Genomic DNA, 19,702 nt, shown 5'->3' on the forward strand with positions numbered 1-19,702 from the left:
GTGTGCCAGTCTCTGTGGCGTGAGATGATATCTCACTGTTGTTTTGATTTGCATCTTCCTGATGATTAGTGACATAGAGCATTTTTTATATTCCTTTTGGCCATTTGTATTTATTTATTTATTTTGCTTTTCAGGTCACACCCGGCAATGCACAGGGGTTACTCCTCGCTGTACACTCAGAATTACTCCTGGCAGTGCTCAGGGGACCATATGGGATGCTGGGAATCGAATCCGGGTTGGCCACATGCAAGGCAAACGCCCTACCCGCTGTGCTATTGCTCCAGCCCCTTGTATTTCTTTTTTGAGGAAGTTTCTGTTCATCTCTTCTCCCCACTTTTTGATGGGGTTGGATATTTTTTCTTTTAAATTTGTTCTATTGCCTTATGGATATTAACCCCTTATCAGATGAGTGCTGGGTAAATAATTTTTCCCATTCTGTGGTCTATGTTTGTATCCTGATCATCATTTCCTTTGAGCTACAGAAGCTTCTTTACTGTAGCCCCATTTGTTTATGTTTGTTTCCACTTGCTTGGTCAGTGGTGTTTCACCCTTAAAGATGTCTTTAGCTTCAGTGTTACGGAGAGTTCTGCCTATATTTTCCTCTATGTACCTTAATACTGAGGTTTTTAATCTATTTTGATTTGACATTTATACATATCATTAAAAAGAGGTATGAGTTTATATTTTCACATGTAGCTGACCAATTTTTCCAACACCACTTGTTGAAGAGGGTTTCCTTGCTCATGTCATATTTTTTTCTCCTTTATCAAAGATTAACAGATCATATACCTCATGGTCTATCTCAGGATATTCCATTCTATTTAATTGACCTAAAGGTCTGTTTCTAGTCTAATACCATGCTGTTTTAATTACTGCTGCTTTGTAATATAGCTTGAAGTTGGGGAAAGTGATGACCCCTATCTTCTTTTTCCCAATGATTGCCTTAGCTCTTTGGGGTGGTTTATTGTTTCAAATGAATTTCAAGAGTGATTTATTTCTTTGAAAAATAACATGGGCATCCTTATAGAGAGAGCACTGAATCTATACAATACTTTGGGAGTGCTGTAATTTTAATGCTATGAATCCTCCCAGTTCATGAGCAGGGGATATGTTTCCATTTATTCATGTTCTCTTTTCTTTCTTGTTGTGTTTTGCAGTTTTCTTTGTATAGGTCTTTCACCTCTTTAGTTAAGCTGATTCCTATGTACTTGATTTTACAAGGCACAGTGGTGAACTTTTAAAATCTTTTAAAATATATATATATATATATTCCCTTTCATTGTTTGTATATAAGAAGGCCATGAACTTTGATGTATTAATTTTGTACCCTGACACTTTACCAAACAAAGCTATTGTTTCTATGAGCTTTTAAGTAGAGTCTTTAGGGTTTTCTAAATATAGTGTCATCCACAAACAGTGAGAGCTGACTTCCTCCTTTTTTACCTGGATGCCCTTGATATCTTTTTCTTGTCTAACTACTACTGCAAGTACTTCCAGTACTATATTGAATAGAAATGGTGGGAGAGTTTGGAAAGATATGGGAGGCAGCCTATGAGCCCATCAACATGTGGGCTCTATCTCATTCTGCTTATACGCAACTATATCACATATGGATAAACAAAATGTGAGATAGATAAGAAGATATAGATAGATAGATAGATAGATAGATAGATAGATAGATAGATAGATAGATAGATAGAGATAGACATTTGTTCTCTTGGAAGTGTGGAATTTCTAGATCTCTGCCCTCCAAGGTTTCCTAGAGGCTGCATATGTCAATGAGATACTGGCTTTTGTCTTGTGAAATACCCTGAGGAGAAAAGCAAAGGAAATATCCAAAGTCCACAGTCAGAGCACTCTTATCTTGTTTGCAAGACATCAGTAAGGGAGCATGAAATAAGGGTTCACTGCACCCTCATTTCTGTAAACAGAATTTTAAAGTAAGAGCTTCAAATAGCCACAGCTGGAGTGAGAGGACATCAGGTAGAGGTGCTTGCCTTCCATGCAGTGGGTCCAGCTTTGATCCCTGGCATCCCGTGTTCCCCCAGAACCTGACCACAAATGTTCTCTGAGCACAGAGTCAGTAGTAAGCCCTGAGCACTGTGGATATGGCCCCAAAAGTCAAAAACAAAACAACATCAACTAACCACTGATCCTTGCATCTTCCTAAACACAAATAGCTCTGATTAATAGATTCAGGGATTGCTTTAAAGTTAATAAAGTCTGTTATTGCACTTAACTGTTTAACTGTAACTGTTAGAAATCAACTGTCTTTTATTTATTTATTTTACTTATCTTTTAGGGCTGGAGCGATAGCACAGCGGTTGGGCGTTCGCCTTTCACGCGGCTGACCTGAGTTTGATTCCTCCGCCCCTCTCGGAGAGCCCGGCAAGCTACCGAGAGTATGGAGCCCGCATGGCAGAGCCTGGCAAGCTACCCATGCGTATTGGATATGCCAGAAACAGTAACAATAAGTCTCACAATGAGAGATGTTACTGGTGCCCGCTCGAACAAATCGATGAGCAACGGGATGACAGTGACTTTTTTTTTTCTTTTTGGGTCACACCTGGCGATGCACAGGGGTTACTCCTGGCTCTGCACTCAGGAATTACCCCTGGCCGTGCTCAGGGGACCATATGGGATGCTGGGATTTGAACCCGGGTCGGCTGCGTGCAAGGCAAACGCCCTACCCGCTGTGCTATCTCTCCAGCCCGAGTGACTTATTTTTTAAGGACTTTTGTGTTACAGCTGGCTTTGCTCAGGACTTACTCCTGGCTCTGTCATCAAGGATAACTCCTAGTGGGTTGTATGAAGTGCTGGGTACGCAGCATAGAAAGCAAGGACCTTAATTTCTGTACTATTTCTCTGGCCCTTCCACACTATAATTACCCCTGTCTTTTTGTGCATGTAACTTACAATAACTACATAAAGTGGAACAGGACCTTTGAAAGTGGGTCAGTCACTCAGAAATCTGTTTATTGCTCCTTGAGCCTATGTATGTTAGCTTGTTCTCCATACCTCTCTAACAAATTACTCTTTTTTTTTGCTTTTTGGGTCACACCCGGTGATGCACAGGAGTCACTCCTGGCTCATGCACTCAGGAATCACCCCTGGCGGTGCTCAGGGGACCATATGGGATGCTGGGATTCGAACCCGGGTTGGCCGCGTGCAAGGCAAACGCCCTACCCGCTGTGCTATCACTCCAGCCCAACCTCTTTAACAAATTACTCTTTCATTCTATTTATTTATTTGACTTTTTGTCACACCTAGCTATGTTCAGGGTTTTCTCCTGGCTCTGCACTCAGGAATTACTCCTAGCAATGTTGAGAGACCATATGGGATGCCAGGGATCAAAGCCAGGTCAGCCCCATGCAAGGCAAATGGCCTCTTGCTGTACTATCAGTCTGGTCCACATATTACTCTTTTGGTAAACTTTAAATTTAATTCACAGCAGCAATAATTTTACTGTGTAATATATAATATCTATCATTTGTAATATAATAATATATTCTTTATATATAATATATATGCTCTGCATATGGTCTCCTGAACACCATCAGAGTTATACCTGAGCACAGAGCCAGGAGTAAGATCTGAACACTTCCAGGTATGGCACAAACCCTTCCCCAAATAAAATACAAAGCAAAGCAAAAATGAGAGGCTAGAGTGATAGCATAGTGGGTAGGGTGTTTGCCTTGCACACAGCTGACCCAGGTTTGATTCCCAGCATCCCATATGGTCCCCTGAGAACTCCCAGGGGTAATTCCTGAGTGCAGAGACAGGAGTGACCTTTATGCATCGATGGGTGTGACCCAAAAAGCAAAAATAACCAACAAAAAAAAAAAAAGAAAAAAGAAAAAGAACCAACAAAAATGAAACAAAACTAAATTGATAAAATGTACTTGGTGTCTGAATTTGCTAAGTGTTTACTAATTTATCATTTGACTTTGTCTTGCTTTGCTTCATTCTTTGGTTTTGGGTCAGCACCTAGAGATGCTCAGGGCTTATATTCTCACTCTGTGCTCAGGGAATCACTCCCAGCAGTGCTTGAGGGATAATGTGCAGTGCCAGAAATAGAACTGGGGTCAGCCACATACAAGGCAAGCACCTTAACCTCTATACTCTCAGCCAATAAAGTGATTTTTGAAACTCTCCCTATAGATGAGCTGGCCTCAGTTTTAAGTGTTTCCACCTTAGTGTAAAAGCTCTGCGTGAGTGTATGTCTGTGTTCTTTTTTTTTTTTTTGGGTCACACCTGGCAATGCACAGGAGTTACTCCTGGCTCTGCACTCGGGAATTACTCCTGTCAGTGCTCAGGGGACCATATGGGATGCTGGGAATCGAACCCAAGTCGGCCGCATGCAAGGCAACTGCCCTACCCATTGTGCTATTGCTCCAGCCCCTGTCTGTGGTTTTTTCCCCTTCCCTTCCTTCCTTCCTCCCTCCCTCCCTCCTTCCCTCCTTCCCTCTCTCCTTCCCTCTCTCCCTCCCTTCCTTCCTTCCTTCCTTCCTTCCTTCCTTCCTTCCTTCCTTCCTTCCTTCCTTCCTTCCTTCCTTCTTTCCTTCCTTCCTTTTCTCTTTTGGTTTGTTAGTTTTAGGGCCACACTCACAGTGTTCAGGGGGTACTCCTGGCTCTGCACACAGGAATCACTCCCAGTGGGCTTGGGGGACCCTATGGGATGGTTGGGTTAAACCTGGTTTGACTGCATGCAAGGTAAGTGTTCTACTTACTCTACTATCTCTCCCACCCAAGTAATTAGTTTCAAAGCACTTACCTAGAAAATTTCTCCTCTTGCTGTGGTTAGTGATGAAGAGAGGAAACTAGTAAAGAATTCAACACCAGTTATTCCCTAGTTCCTGGAGGAGAGATTTGGGTCTTGAATCTTCTGTGATGTGAAGTAGACTGGCCCTGGAGTGGTAGATCCATCCTACATTAAACTTTAGGGACTGGGACTGAAGCAATAGTACAACAGATGGAATGCTTGTCTTGCAAGCAGTTGACCCTGGTTTCATCCTTGGCACACATATGGTCCCCTAAGCTCCACCAGGAGAGACCCTTGAATGCAGAACCAGGAGAAAACCCTGGGTACTATGTGCTGCCCCGCCCCTTGCTCCCCTCCCAAAAACAACCCCCAAAACTCTAAGGGTCACCTTTTATTACTATCTAACTCTACTTTTGCTGCTATAACAAAAATATCATAGAATGAGTGACTTAAAGAGAAAAATGTATTTCTCACAGTTCTAAAAGCTGAGGAGTCTGAGGTCAGGGTTCCAGCATGGTCAGGTTTCAATCCTCTTCCTGGATTGAAGATGCTAATCTTCTTACAGTGGAGGAAACAACACTTAATATCATCTCTTATAAGGATTGAATCCTATCTCCACTCATCTATTTTACTTTTTAGGTTTGGGACCACACCCAGTGGTACTTACGGCTACTCCTGGCTCATGATCATGGATTATTCTTGGTTACACTTAGAGGACCATATGTGGTACCAGGCATTGCACTGGGGTTGGCCACATGAAAAGCAAGCATCCTATCTCCATGCTTTCTCTCCAGCCCTAAGGATGTCATTTAATCCCCAAAACTTTCCAAAGGTATCACTTCCTAATGCTACTAATGCTATCTCATTGAAGATTAGGATTTCAACAGACTTTGGAGGAAAGGAACACAAGCATACAGTCAATAGCAATTACTACTTAACTGTACACACACACACACACACACACACACACACACACGAGTGCATGAGTTTTCGCTTGAGTGTGAGAATGTTTGATAAACCCATCTGTCTTTCTTGAGGGATGGGGAGGCACTACCTTGAATCTACTGTTCCTGTCATTTCAGTCAAAGTTTCTTGAAAGAATGATGTAGTGAACAGCAGAAAAGATTGATGAGTAGATCTGAATTTTACCTTCTGGAAATGTATTCATGGGGCAAGAGAGACTTTCATTTCTTTCATTTGGGGGAAATAGTTTGAGAAATGTAAGTCCTAGGTGGGATTTCCTATTTTTTGTTGTTTGTTTGTGCTAGGGATTAAATCTAAGTTTCATGCATGTAAGTTGCTTTCCTCTGAGACACATCCTTGACCTGGTAATAAGGCATTTTTTTGTTTTTGTATTTTGGGTCACACACAGTAGTGCTCGGGGATTACTCCTGACTCTGTGCTTAGGGATGACTCCTTGCAGGGCTCAGGAAACCACATAAGATGCCAGAGATCAAGCCCAGGTCAGCTGCATGCAAGGCAAGCATCCTACCTGCTGTACTGTCACTGCAGGTGTTGATAATAAGTCCTCTTTGAAGGATTGTAGAAGTCACTCATAAACTCATGTAACCTGGACTTTCATTTTGGAGTCTTTTAATTATTTCTTCAGTTTCCTTGCTTCTAATTTATTTATTTAGGTTTTCTATTTCTTCCTGATTCAATCTTGATTTAAAAGTGATTTAAAAAAATGTGTCCAGTTTTTCTAGGTTGTACAATTCAGAGGCATAAAATTATTCATGGTGGTTTTTGTTTTCTGTGATTCTTTGAATTTCTGTGATATCTATTGTAATTTTCCCCTTTACATTTCTGTTTTCTCTCTTTTTCTTTGTGAATTTAGGTAAGAGATTTTTAATCTTGGTTTTTTAATTTTTCTTTGATTTTTTTAAACAGTCATTCAAGTATATATATAAGTATATAAGTCATTCAAGTCTCCAAATGTTTGAGTTTTTCTCAGCTTTCTTTTTACTTCATTTATTGGGGGCATTGTTTGGGGATAAACCTGGCAGTGCTCAGGATTTACTCCTATCTCTGTGCTCAAGGATCATGCCTAGTGTTGCTCAGGGCACCTACATGGTGCTGGGGGTCAAACCTAGGTCAACTGGGGGCTGGAGCAATAATACAGCAGGTAGTGCGTTTGCCTTGCACACGGCCAACCGGGTTCGATTCCCAGCATCCCATATGGTCCCCGAGCACCGCCAGAGGTAATTCCTGAGTGCAGAGCCAGGAGTAACCCCTGTGCATAGCCGGGTGTGACCCCAAAATGCAAAAAAAAAACCCAAAAAACAAAAAACACCAAAAAAAAAAACCTAGGTCAACCATATACAAGGCAAGAACCTTAATTCTGTACTATCATTCCAGTCTCCAGCTGTCTTTTTATAATTAATTTATACCATTATAGCATTGTGAGCTGAAAAAATTTTATATGATTTCAATCTTCATGACTTTATGTTAAAAAACAGGATTTATTTAGTGGTTTCCGTTGCTGAGGAGCAGGGACCCAGGGGCAACTCTGAGGTTCTTAAGAGTTCAGTGCCTGCCATTTGTTCAAACTCACGCCATCTGGGATGAGCCAGTTTTCAACCACCACGTCTTCAAACTCATCTGCCTCAAGCTCTGTAAATTCATGGAGATGTGGCTTTTCAGGTGGCCAGGTGCAAAGTCTCAATCACATGCTTCTTGCTCTGCAGTTTGATTGGGTTGGACATGATGGAAAATGTTAACCTTGGCTATCATGCCTTGGGACTTTCCAAAGCTCTCCCATAGCACAAACCCATTTGGAAACTGAGATCAGGGTCCTAGCAGAATGGATAGGAATGTCCACAAGTGAAGGACTGTCTTTAAGGTCCGTTTGAACAGTCCACACAAACCACAGGCTGCTGATACTAGCAAGGAGGCTTCTTGTTTGCAACCACTGCTTGGCAAGTCCCAGAGGGCAGTGAGCATGGTCGGCTCAACTGGCTGCATGTTCACTTTACTGACACTCGTTTAGTGTTCCAGCATGTGGGCCACCCAGGGGAATGTTTCTTGTTTACTGGAAGAATGCATATTTTGCTTTTCGGAAATGGGGAGCCCTGGAAATATTTATTAAGTCCAGTTATTCCAACACCTCTTTAAATTTGTTGTCTTCTTGTTGATTTTCAGTCTGGTTGTCCATCCACTCATTTAAGTCAGTCCTAAAGTCCCCTACAACACGGGTACAGCAGGCTGGGTGCTTGCCTTGCTCACGGCCAACCGGGATCGATGTCCTGCATCCATATGGTCCCTGAGCATTGTTGTTTTGTTAGTCATGTGTCACACGAAGCATTGCTTCACACTTATTAGTAGCTTTTTTGTGAATTTTTATGTCCCTTTATTTATTTGTTTGTTTTGTAGAGGGTTTTTGTTTGTTTGTTTTGCTTTTTGGGTCACACCCAGCGATGCTCAGGTATAGGATAACATTGGGTTTTTCCTTTCAGCCTTGCCACAGGGAACTTAGTTTATCTTAAAGCAAAGTCCTCTCTGTATGGACACAGGAAGACAGTTAATATTATGCTATTATAACTTGGGAGTTGATTGACTCCAATAATATTTACTCCTGGGCATCTGCTTTCTCGACTCAGTTGCCCTTAGTTCATAATACCACAAAAGCAGGGTCTTGATGAGGGACTGAATGGACCCAGGGCAAGCTGTGAACTACCCTGGCATCGAAATGGGCCAGGCCAAAGTGCCACAATACTCAACTATAAGTTGAGACCATGGTCATAGACAAATGCTGTCATGATCCAAAAGTAACGACGAAACTAGAACCCTGCTGGTGTTAGGAAGACTAAACTGACCTGAGGACTGTGGTCTGGAATATATAGTGAATGACTCAGGAAGAACCAAACTTTAAGTTTGATATATCTCTTACTGTGCTCATACAGAATGACATTGTTAGAAACATTAGAAGTAGATTTACTACAACTATTTAAGAGACTCTTGCCCTCGCACCTGGCTGTCTTCACCAGGGCCTCTCAGAGGGGGTGGGTTGAGTTTTCCTTCCCACCCTGAGAAGCGCCCCTGCAGCCGAAGACCTCTGGAACCCAGCCACAGCCATGCTCAAGGTTCGATGAGCCTCACACTTGAAGGAACTGGCAGAGGAAACCAGGTGTGTGGGACCCAGGGCTGAGATCTCCAAGCCTGCTTAGATCGGGACTGGGCCTCTTCCACCCAGACCCCCATTTTCTAGCAGCTAGATGGTCACACCCAGAGACTGCCCCTGGCACCGTGTAATCCCATCAAGGGCCAACATCCAAAGACTATGGAAACCAAGCTCCTGGAAGTGCAACATCTTATAGCCTAGTTCTCCCTCTCGGAGAACCTGGCAAGCTACCAAGAGTTTCCTGCCCGCATGGGAGAGCCTGGCAAGCTCCCCGTGGAGTATTCATATGCCAAAACCAATAACAATGATGGGTCTCATTCCCTTGATCCCAAAAGAGCCTCCAATGCGGCACTGTTGGGAAGGACGAGTAAAGAAAGGCTTCTAAAAATCTCAGGGCTAGGACAAATGGATACGTTACTGAAACTGCTCGAGAAAATTGATGATCAATGGGATGATGATGATGATTTAATTGTATTACTAGCTGAGGAAAGAAGAAGGAGACACACCCTGGATTGGATCCGCCCTTAAACGGATCTCCTAGTAATCTGGAGTAATCTCTTTAGATGAGGTTTTATCCTTGAGTTAATCTCCTGGAGGAGTAGATTTACCTCTCTTTGTTGATTTGTTAATGTTCAATCTACCTTTGTATCACCATCTTATGTGATTGCTACATGAAGTAAGACTGTAAGAGCGGAGGGGGTCAGAGTCAGAAGTAAGAGTCAGAGTCAGAAGTGAGAGTGAGTGGGGCTCCAGAGAGAGAAGCAGGAGAGATCAGAAGAGAGATTGGTCGAGAGATCGGTAGAGACCAGAGGAGAGACAACAGAGACAGAGAGATCGGAAGAGACAAGAGGAGAGACTACACAGACAGAGTCAGAGATAGACAGACAGACAGACAGACAGACAGACAGAAGAGAGCACAGCGGCACAAAGGAGGAGCTATCCCAATCCGGTCCATACACAGTGGCTCGAGAGCACTGAATGCAAGCGGGGGGGGGGGTAGAGAGAGAGAGAGAGAGAGAGAGAGAGAGAGAGAGAGAGAGAGAGAGAGAGAGAGAGAGGAGGAGAGAGAGGGAGAGAGAAACCCCCGAAAGTCCACAAACACACATCATCCTTCCGAGCATGCACTTGTATTTTTTACACTCAGGGGACTCCTGCTTCTGCACTCAGGAAATACTATCCTCCTGGAGATGCTGCCCCTTTATTTGGTGCGTGTGTGTTAAGTCCTCTTGGTCTATTTAGCTATTCATCATTATATAATACTAATTCTTATCTTTTATTACCTTTTTTAGTTTGAAATCAATTTTGTCTGATATTACTATCCTTGCCTTTTTGCTACCCTTTGCCAATATTATTGTTTTCCAACCTGTCATGATGAGTCTGTTTATCACTGAAGTTCAAGTGAGTCTCTTACAAACAGAAGGCTCCATTTTGTTTCCTGATGTCTACCTCTTGCATTTTGATTAGCCAGTTCAGGTCATTGATATTTAGTGAAATTATTGAAATTAAGAAATGCATTGCTTTTGGAGAGGTAGCTCAATAAAGTAGGTGCTAAATAAACTCAATGCTTTGCTTGTGAAAGGCCCAGGTTTGACCCCTAACACCGCATGGTCCCTGAGCACTGCTGGCAGTAACCCTCACCCACAGAACTAAAAGCAAGCCCCCAGAAGCATTTAGGTGTTCCCCCTGCCCCAAAACCAACTACAAAAAGAAATATTGCTATTTTTCTAGATGGATTTGGGTGTTTCTGTAGTTTGTCTTTGTCTCTCTAGTCTTTCACTCTCTGCCCTTATACTTTGCCGTTGTCCTTTCATGTAGAGGTCAGGGTCCGTTGCTCGTTCTAGTTTCTCTATGACTTGAGCTTACCATTAGGTTCACATCTTAAGTTCACAGTTTAGATCCCATTTTAAATTTAAAACAAATAGAGTCTCATGTTCACTCGAGGAGAGCACACTATTACTCTTTTTTCCCACATTTCATATTTCTAAAGTACCTTACTGCTTCTGAATGGGATTTCTGCGCGTGTTTCAGAAGACCCTGGGAGAGTTCCTGAAGAGCCAGTTCAATGGTCACAAATCCTTTTACCACTTGCTTTTCAGAAAGCTGTCTATCATTTCTTGAATCTGAATGATAACTTATCTGAAAAGTGTATTCTTGGTTTGAGATCGATTTTATTTAGCACTTTATCTATTCTATTTTTATGGTTTTGGTTTTGGGTCACACTGGGCTGTGTTTGGGGTTTACTCCTGGCTCTGTGGTCAGGGATCACTCCTGGCGGGGCCTAGAGGACCACATGAGGTACTGGGGTAGGACGGAAATGCCGTACCTGCTCTACTGTTACTTTGGCCCTGCTCTTCAACTAAGAATTCTTCCTCTTGAGAGAGAGAGGGAAAGAAAAGCCTCCCACAGAGGCAGGTGGGAAGGGGAGCAGCAGGGAAACTGGGACCATTGGTGGTGGGAAATGTACACTGATGAAGGGACGGGTGTGGCACATTGTGTGACTGAAACCCAATCATGAACAACTTTGTAACTGTGTAGATCACTGCAATTCAATTAAAAAAATTTTTTTAATGAAAAAGGAATTTTTTTAAGAATTCTTATTCTTATTTTGGAACCCTATAATACAAACATTGTTCCCCTCATTGCTATTGCATAAATCTCTTAAGTTATCTTAAATTTTTACAAATTTGGGTTTTTCTCCTGTTCTTTTTTGGGGTGGGGGAGGTTAGATCACAGAAGGGAGTGCTCAGGGCTTACTCCTGGCTCTGCACTCAGGGAACAAACCTGGCAGTGCTCAAGGAACTACCATATGGGGTGCTGGGGATTGAACCTAGGTCAGCCATGTGCAAGACTAATGCCCTACCCACACACTATTGCTCCAGTCTGTCTTTCCCTTCTCCTTGAGCTCACTGATATAGTCATAGTATTCTGTAATTCTGCTGTTTAGTTTCTCTATTGTGGTTTTTAATACAGTTACTTTATTCCTTCCTTGTGGGCGCAAAGCTGACGGTGCTCAGGAGATCATGCCAAGCCTTGCCAAGCACGCACGTGTTCCAGCCCTTTGCGCCATCTCTCCAGTCCCACCCACTGTCTTTTTGTTTTGTTTTGCTCTTTGGGTCACACCTGGTGATGCACAGGGGTTCCTCCTGGCTCTGCACTCAGGAATTACTCCTGGTGGTGCTCAAGGGACCATATGGGATGCTGGGAATCGAACCTGGGTCGGCCGACTGTGTGCAAGGTAAATGCCCTACCTGCTGTGCTATTGCTCCAGCGCCACCCACCCACTGTCTTCTTTAGTTCAATCATTTCTGTTTGGATTTTTCTCATACTTCTCTATCTTTGTTAAAATTCTCTTCCTGATTGCCTAATTTCAGTGGACACCATTAAGATTATTGCTTTGAAAACCACTTCATCAGGGAGTTTGAAAAAGATCTTGCAGTTCTTTTCAGGCTTTATTATTTTGGCTTTTTGGGTCATACCTGGTGATGCTCAGGGGTTACTTCTGGCTCTGCACTCAGGAATCACTCTTGACTGTGCTCAGGGGACCATTTGGGATGCGGGGATCGAACCCAGGTCGAATGCATACAAGAAAAATCCCCCCCACCACTGTGCTATTGCTCCATCCCTCAGGCTTTACTTTTTAATTAATCAAAACAGATGAATTCCTCCTTTGATTTAGTCTTACTGGTGGTAGGCAGGAGGCTTAGAGATTCCTTCCCAATTGCAGTTTAGTGTCGTGTGCTCTTTCTTGGTGAGGGCATCCCTCTCTCCTCTCTGGGAGTTCTCCTGCTACCCTTGCATGCCAGGATTTCAGGCAAACGTTCCCTGCTCCATCTCTTTGCAGGGCTCCTTGCATTCAGCCAGGTTGAAGGAGGCTGCAGCTGAAGCATGGTCCTGCCTGGCTGTGCACCGCTGGATTGTAGCCTGGTGTGTTTTGGTACCAGCTGAAGAAGGTGCCTTCTCTTGAAACTGGAGGTTTTCCTTTTACCTCTTTTTTTGTTTGTTTGTTTTTTCGCTTCTTGGGTCACACCCAGCGACGCACAGGGGTTACTTCTGGCTCATGCACTCAGGAATTACTCCTGGCAGTGCTCGGGGGACCCTATGGGATGCTGGGAATCGAACCCGGGTCGGCCGTGCAAGGCAAACGCCCTACCCTCTGTGCTTTTGCTCCAGCCCCTCCTTTTGCCTCTTGCTCAGAGTCCTGAGGACATTTTGTGATTAGTTCAACTCTTGGTGTAGACTCTGAAGTGAATGCAGGAGAATATAAATACAGGTTCTCCCTATTGGGTCATCTTGGCCCTGTCTTGACAAATTCTTTTATACTAAACAGAAGTTATAGCACACACACTTTGACATGAGCCTCATCAACCAGCTCATACAAGAACAAGTTCAAATTGGGTCAGAGAAATAGTAAAGCAGGCACGCATTTGCTTTGTATATAGCTGACCTGGGTTCCATCTTGGGTACCCCACAGGGGTCCCCAAGCACAGCCAGGAGTGATTCCTGAGCAGAAGCCAGAAGTAAGCCCTAAGCCCTGTTGGGAGTGGCCCCAAAACCAAGAGAAAAAAAGAAGTTTGCCCTCTCCACCTGCTAAAAAAATCCATGTTCTCCAGGTACCTCCCCTACCAAGAAAGCAATGATGGCAATGTTAGTGAAGCCGGTAATAAGCAAAGCATAGCAGCACAAAGATCAGAAGGAGCGGTTTGGAAGAAAGGTCAGCATAGTATCACCTAAGAATTCCACCCCAACATTCCCCAGGGATGCCTCTGGAAAGGTTGAAATGAGGCAATCAATGCAAGAGAACATTAACAAGGATAGAGAAAGTATGAGAAAAGACCAAACCGAAATCATTGAGTTAAAGAAGACAGTAGCTGGGGCTGGGAAGATAGCTCAGAGGGCTGGAGCGCACACATGCTTTACATGCAGGAGCCCCGAGTTCCAGCCCTGGCTGACGTGGTCCCCTGAGCACCACCAGGTTTGCTCTAACAAAGAAGGAATACAGTAGTTGAATTAAAAACAAAACGAAACGAAACAAAACAAGACAACAGAAGGGCGGAATGGCAGAACGGCGGAGGGCAAAAATTAAACCAGTGAGCCCAAGGACAAGGGAAAGGAAACTATCAACAAAGAACAGGAAATAAACTTTAAAAAAATTAGGTAACATTAGAGATTCATGGGATAGGATGAGGAGGAACCAGGCTGAAATGAAAACCCCAACATCCGGGCAAGATTGCGGGCCAGCTCCGGGCATGGCCCTTTGTCTAGGTGGCCCCTCGGCGTGACGGGACCCCCGAAGCTCCAGGGGCCCCCTGGTCTGCTCCGGAGCCACCGCTCCCCGCGGGCGGCGGGGCGCGCTCGGCTCTCGACTGCTCGCGCCTGGCGCCTCCCGGCCGGGCTCTGCGCTCGAGCCGTCGGGCCTGCGGCGGGAGGCGGCGCGCGGCGGCGGCGGGGCGGCGGGGCCGGCGGGCGCGGGGATGTCGAGGAGCTCCAAGGTGGTGCTGGGCCTGTCGGTGCTGCTGACCACGGCCACGGTGGCCGGCGTGCATCTGAAGCAGCGGCTGGACCAGCAGGTCGGCGTCCTGGCCGCGCGCTGCCCGGGGGCGGGTGGGGGGTGGCCCCGGTGGCCCGGCCGGTCGGCGCGGGCCGTAGGAGGGTCCCCGCGCCCCGCCGCGGCCGCCCGGCGGCCCTGTCTCCTCCCCTCGCGGGGCGCGGGCCGGACGTGCACGTGCGGGGCCCGCCCGGTCTCCGCGGCCGTCGGGGCGGGTCCGCCGGGTGGGGGTGGCCGAGGCGCGGCCCCCGCCCCGCTGCCTCCTTCCGCCGTCGCCTCTCGGGGCCCCGCGGCCCGTGGTTTCGCCGCCGAAACTGACAATCGGCGACTCTGTGCTGGGGGCTGAAGGTTGGGGACCCGAGATGCGGAAGCGCTTCTTCCTGAGCCGGGGAGGTGGCGATGACCCTGTCCCCGGGGCGAGAGTGGACGTCGCGAGTGGGGGGGGGGGGGACGCGCGCGGGCCGGCCAGCGGGGAGGGGTGCGCCGGGGGGCCGGGGGCATCAGTCTGGTCGGAGAAGGAACTTAGGAGGTCTTTGTTAGTGGGGGAGAGGAAGAGGGGAAACGCGTGGCATCGGAGTTTTGGCAAGGGGAAGTTGGTGTTGTGTTTTTAGTTTTTAGTTTAGTGCCCACTGGCCATCACCCTTTAAAATTTTTTTGATTAGGGCACTGTTATGCATTAAAATTCAGTTTTCAATAAATCACTAAACAGTTACATATTACACCATAGTTTTGTTTCAGGCATATATTGTTTCTGCACCAGTTCCACCACCAGTGGCTGCTTACTTATCTGCACCAATGATCTGCTCTTCAGGTTCCTCCCAGCCTGCCTCGCTGACACGTTTTTTAAGTTTGGTTATTGTAGCGTGAGTCTCATGCTTGCAGTGTTATTGACTCAGTAGTTTAATACCTGTAGCACATTTCTAAGCCACTTCAGTGCTGGAGGTCCCCGACCCCTGCCTGCCCCATCCTCTTTTCTGTTATGTAGGGTCAGAGGTACTCTAGGTATCAGTGAAGTTTATTTGACAGAGTGTGAAGACTGCCAGTGATGACGGAAGATCAGGGAAGAGGTTGGAGTTGGGGATCAAGCGCTGGTTATAAAGAGGTAACTTTTGGATTAGGGGCCTGTATCCCTGTCTGCAGGAGGGGATGAAGAATAAGGTGATCCAGAAAAACAACTGAGAGGAAATGGAGAATGGTGTATCAGATGTAGCCCCTAGGACCTTGAAGATTTGGACTTTATTAATTTCATTTTGTTTTGTTTTGTGTCATACCCAGTAGGACTCAAAGCTTACCCCTGGCTCTGTAATCAGGGATCACTTGGGATTGTATGTGATGCTGGGGAAAACACCAGGGTTTGGTCATGTGCAAGGCAAATACCTTGTATTTGTGCTGGTGAATAGCACTGCACCCACGACTGGGATATTTAGAGTTGGGGTAGGGATGGGAAGTTGGTGGTGAAGCTTCCCTGCAGGTCTTGTTTTCTGGGGAATCTTCACAGTGTGGGGGCTGGGCTCCAGCCTAGTACCAGAGTGTCCTGAGGATGGCTCTCTGCCGTAGGCCTTCTCAGAAGGCATTCGAACAGCAGCTGGTGTTGAGAATCACAGTTAGAAAAGAAGGGTGGAATAGAAAGATTTATGTATTTGAAAGTTAGGAAGCGAATGTTGCCAGAAACCTTTTTTAAAAATTATTATTACTATTACTATTTTGGGGGGATTGAGGCCCACACCCAGGCAGTACTCAGGGCTCTCCACTCAGGGATCACTCTCGGTGGACGGTAGGGAGTTTCGACGACTGAACCTGGGTCAGTGATATGCAAAGCAGGGCCCCCACTATCTGCCCAGCCTCCATTTGTTTTATTTTATCTTACGTTTTGTTTCTGGGGTTGGACCCAGTGGTGCCCATGCGCAGTCACTGGAGAACGCATGTGCTGCCGGTGCTGATGGAACCGCATCGTGTAAGCCAGGCGCCACACCCTCTGCACTTTCTTTCCGGCCCACTTGTGTTGTTTTACATCCAGTCATTAGTAGTGGACTTAATGTCTAGCAGGGGAGAGAGTAGGGCAGATGCCCACACCATGAGTACCTTGGAAGGTTCAAGGAAGCAAGAAGTAATAATTGTTAATTCTGATCATTTTGAGACGACCCAACTGTACTGTAGCACTGTTGTCCCTTTGTTCATTAGTTTGCTTGAGTTGATGAACAGTAACATCTCATTGTGAGACTTGCTGGTACTGTTTTTGGCATATCGAATATATCACGGATAGCTTGCCAGGCTCTACTGTGTGGGCAGGATACTCTCGGTAGCTTGCCGGGCTCTCTGAGAGGCACGGAGGAATCAAACCTGGGTTGGCCGCATGCAAGGCAAACACCTACCCTCTGTGCTATTGCTCCAGTCCCGCCAACTCTACTAAACTCTGTATATACCATCTCTAGTCTTCACTGGACATAGGAGAACAATACTACTTAAGGAGCCATATGTGTAAGTGTCTGTTACAACAGTGAAGAGGTCTTGTTGAATGTTGTTGGCAAGGTAGGTGTCAAAATTACAAGAAAGATGTTTGAGGGGCTGGAGAGAGAGTACAGCGAGTAGTGTGCTTGCCTTGCACAGTGGCTGACCTGAGTTTGGTCCTCAGTGTCCCATGTGGTCCCCTGAGCCTGCCAGCATTCCTGAGTGCAAAGCCAGGAGTAAGTCTGAGTACCACCGGCTATGGCCTCCAAACAAAGGATATTTGAGGTAATCAGGATAGACTTGAACATTGGAGGAAGGTAGCAAATGCGGAAAAGTCTATGATGACATTTGAGAAAGGGTAGATCTTCAGCAGATGTGGAAGGAATGATTCCAGATGTGGGATGGGGTGGTGTAAGAATGTCCTGGTGCAGCATTTTTTTGCCTTTTTACATCATCCAACTGGCACTTGTCTGCATATGGGGCAGTTATTGCCACTGTGGCACACCTTTGGTTTAAGCCCTCTCCCACCTGTGGGCCTGTGCCTGCGAGCCACAGTCCTGGGGTACCGAGCCTAGGAGGGTAGAAATGGTCGAGGGAAAGGAGAGCGCTTGAGCAACCTTCACTTCTTTCATTGTTTCTTGTTTGTTTGGGTTTTATTTTTTACCCACGCTCGCAAATGGGCTGCTCCTGGATCTGTGCTTGGGGACAGCTCCCAAGGGTGCCTCGGGACCTTGTGGTGCAGGGAGGGGAGTGGGCCCCCACACGCAGAGTGTGCATTTAGCCCACGGAGCTCTGTCTCGGGCCCACACTTCCACTTCTGACCTTGGAGTCTTACCAGGCTGCTCAGGACTCAAGAAAGTGGGTTTTTGGGCTGGAGAGATAGCACAGCGGGTAGGGCGCTTGCCTTGCACGCGGCCGACCCAGGTTCAAATCCCAGCATCCCATATGGTCCCCTGAGCACGGCCAGGGGTAATTCCTGAGTGCAGAGCCAGGAGTAACCCCTGTGCATCGCCAGGTGTGACCCAAAAAGCAAAAAAAAAAAAAAAAAGAAAGTGGGTTTTCAGTTTTCAGCCCCAGGACTCTTAAATTCCCAACGACCTTTAATAGCAAGTGAAGTTCTAAGTGGAGGAGATCCAGGAAGTGGATACTTGGGGCGAATTTTTAGTATAGGCATGATAGGGCCAGAGAGATAATACAGCAGGTACAGCAGGTAGGGGGTGTGCCTTGCAGTGTGTGTGCGCGCGCGCGCGCGTGTGTGTGTGTGTGTGTGTGTGTGTTGGGCCAAACCCAGCAGTGCTCGGGGTTTATCCTGGCTCTGCCCTCAGGGATTATTCCTTGCAGGGATTAGGGGACCATACAGGGTGCCAGGGATTGAACCTGGCTCAGCCACATGTAAGGCAAGCACCGTACCTGCAGTACTGTTTCTCTGGCCCTCATATCCTTGCTCCTTAACCAGTAGACTTAAAAAAGAAACCTTTTAAGGCCTGGAGTGATAGTATTGTGGGCAGGGCATCTGTCTTGCATGTAGCTAACCCAGATTCAGTCCCTGGCGCCACTTATGGTCCTGCAGGTACCACCAGGAGTGACCCCTGAGCTCCACAGGCCTGGCCCAGTAACAGCAACAAAATGTTTTAAAGTTAATTTTTTTATAACTTTCAGTAAATGTCTGATTTGTGTGTATACACACACACACACATACACACACACACACACACACACACACACACACACACCTGTTGTTGCCAGTTTAAGAAGCCTCTGTTCTATACCAAATGAAGAATTTCTTAAAATATGGCAGGAATTTATTTTAGTAATAAAAGTATTAGCACAGTGTCAAATTAACTTGATTGTTTCCTAATTATGTTTTACATTCATTTAGAAAATTAAAACAGTAATTGAATATTTGAAATCTTAAATTTTGGTAACACTTTTTTGGGGATTTGAATGGTACAGGAATGGAGCCACCTGTTCAGGGTGTTACTGAAACCTGTTTTTTACATTTTTAGAGACTTCATTACGGCGTGATCAGGGACATTGAGAGACAGAATCGGAAAAAAGAAAACATTCGTCTTTTGAGAGAACAGATTACTTTAACTGAGCAACTTGAAGCAGAAAGAGAGAAGATGTCATTGACAAAGGGATCACAAAAAACATGACTTGAACAAGAGATGTCAGTGGAAGGACAGTGTCAAGTGTGTTTGTGTCTCTGTGTGGGTGGAGAATAGTTTAGTGAGGTAGATTGCCAGCCTTTTCTTGACGCCTTGTCCATTTAAACTTGATTTTAAAAAAAAGAGTAAGCAATGGATCATATATTCTAAATTGTTGCTTTGGAAGGAAGCCCTTAGGGTTGAGTAAAGAAGCCAGCAGATAACCTGAAGAGTTGCTGTCTACAGGCTGTTAGCTCCTGTAGCTTGTGGGCCAGCACAGTAATTTAGGTTACTGCCGCAAAACACTTCTGGCCCAGAAGAAGAAAGGGATGGATAGTAACATCCACCTGAGTGGTCTGATAAGTCGGCACGATGATGAAGCCACAAGAACATCTACCTCAGAAGGACTGGAGGAGGGGGAAGTGGAGGGGGAGACGCTCCTGATTGTCGAGTCTGAAGATCAGGCGTCTGTGGACTTGTCTCATGACCAGAGCGGGGATTCCCTCAACAGTGATGAAGGTGACGTGTCGTGGCTGGAGGAGCAGCTCTCTTACTTCTGTGACAAGTGCCAGAAGTGGATTCCAGCCAGTAAGGAGCCTCTCGATTTCTTTGGTTTGTTTTTCTAACCTGTGAAACACGAATGTAAAAGAGACCTTAACCAAAGATAATCAAATTAGTTT

The 19,702-nt window shown here is 45.7% G+C and overlaps 2 protein-coding genes and 1 non-coding gene across 3 annotated transcripts in view; 2 read left to right on the top strand and 1 right to left on the bottom strand.

The window, feature by feature from the left end:
- Positions 1 to 7,591: 7,591 nt before the first annotated feature.
- On the bottom strand, positions 7,592 to 7,726 carry LOC129403947 (small nucleolar RNA SNORA70). The gene has a single exon (XR_008629578.1). It is a non-coding gene; the product is annotated as a small nucleolar RNA SNORA70 (small nucleolar RNA).
- Positions 7,727 to 14,290: 6,564 nt separating this feature from the next.
- Positions 14,291 to 19,031, top strand: LOC105943219 (protein PET117 homolog, mitochondrial). Its single transcript, XM_055133346.1, has 2 exons — positions 14,291 to 14,449; positions 18,882 to 19,031. Exons 1-2 carry the CDS (start codon positions 14,354 to 14,356, stop codon positions 19,029 to 19,031), a joined length of 246 nt encoding a protein of 81 aa, XP_054989321.1. The 5' UTR covers positions 14,291 to 14,353.
- A 314-nt stretch (positions 19,032 to 19,345) lies between these two features.
- Positions 19,346 to 19,702, top strand: part of KAT14 (lysine acetyltransferase 14) — a 32,063-nt gene continuing 31,706 nt past the window's right edge. The window contains exon 1 of the mRNA XM_004614404.2: positions 19,346 to 19,610. Coding sequence (XP_004614461.1) covers positions 19,352 to 19,610 — 259 coding nt within the window. The 5' untranslated portion in view covers positions 19,346 to 19,351. The remainder of the gene's footprint in view (positions 19,611 to 19,702) is intronic.

The sequence above is a fragment of the Sorex araneus genome, chromosome 3 (assembly GCF_027595985.1).
Source record: "Sorex araneus isolate mSorAra2 chromosome 3, mSorAra2.pri, whole genome shotgun sequence".
In the NCBI taxonomy this organism is placed as follows: Eukaryota; Metazoa; Chordata; class Mammalia; order Eulipotyphla; family Soricidae; genus Sorex; species Sorex araneus.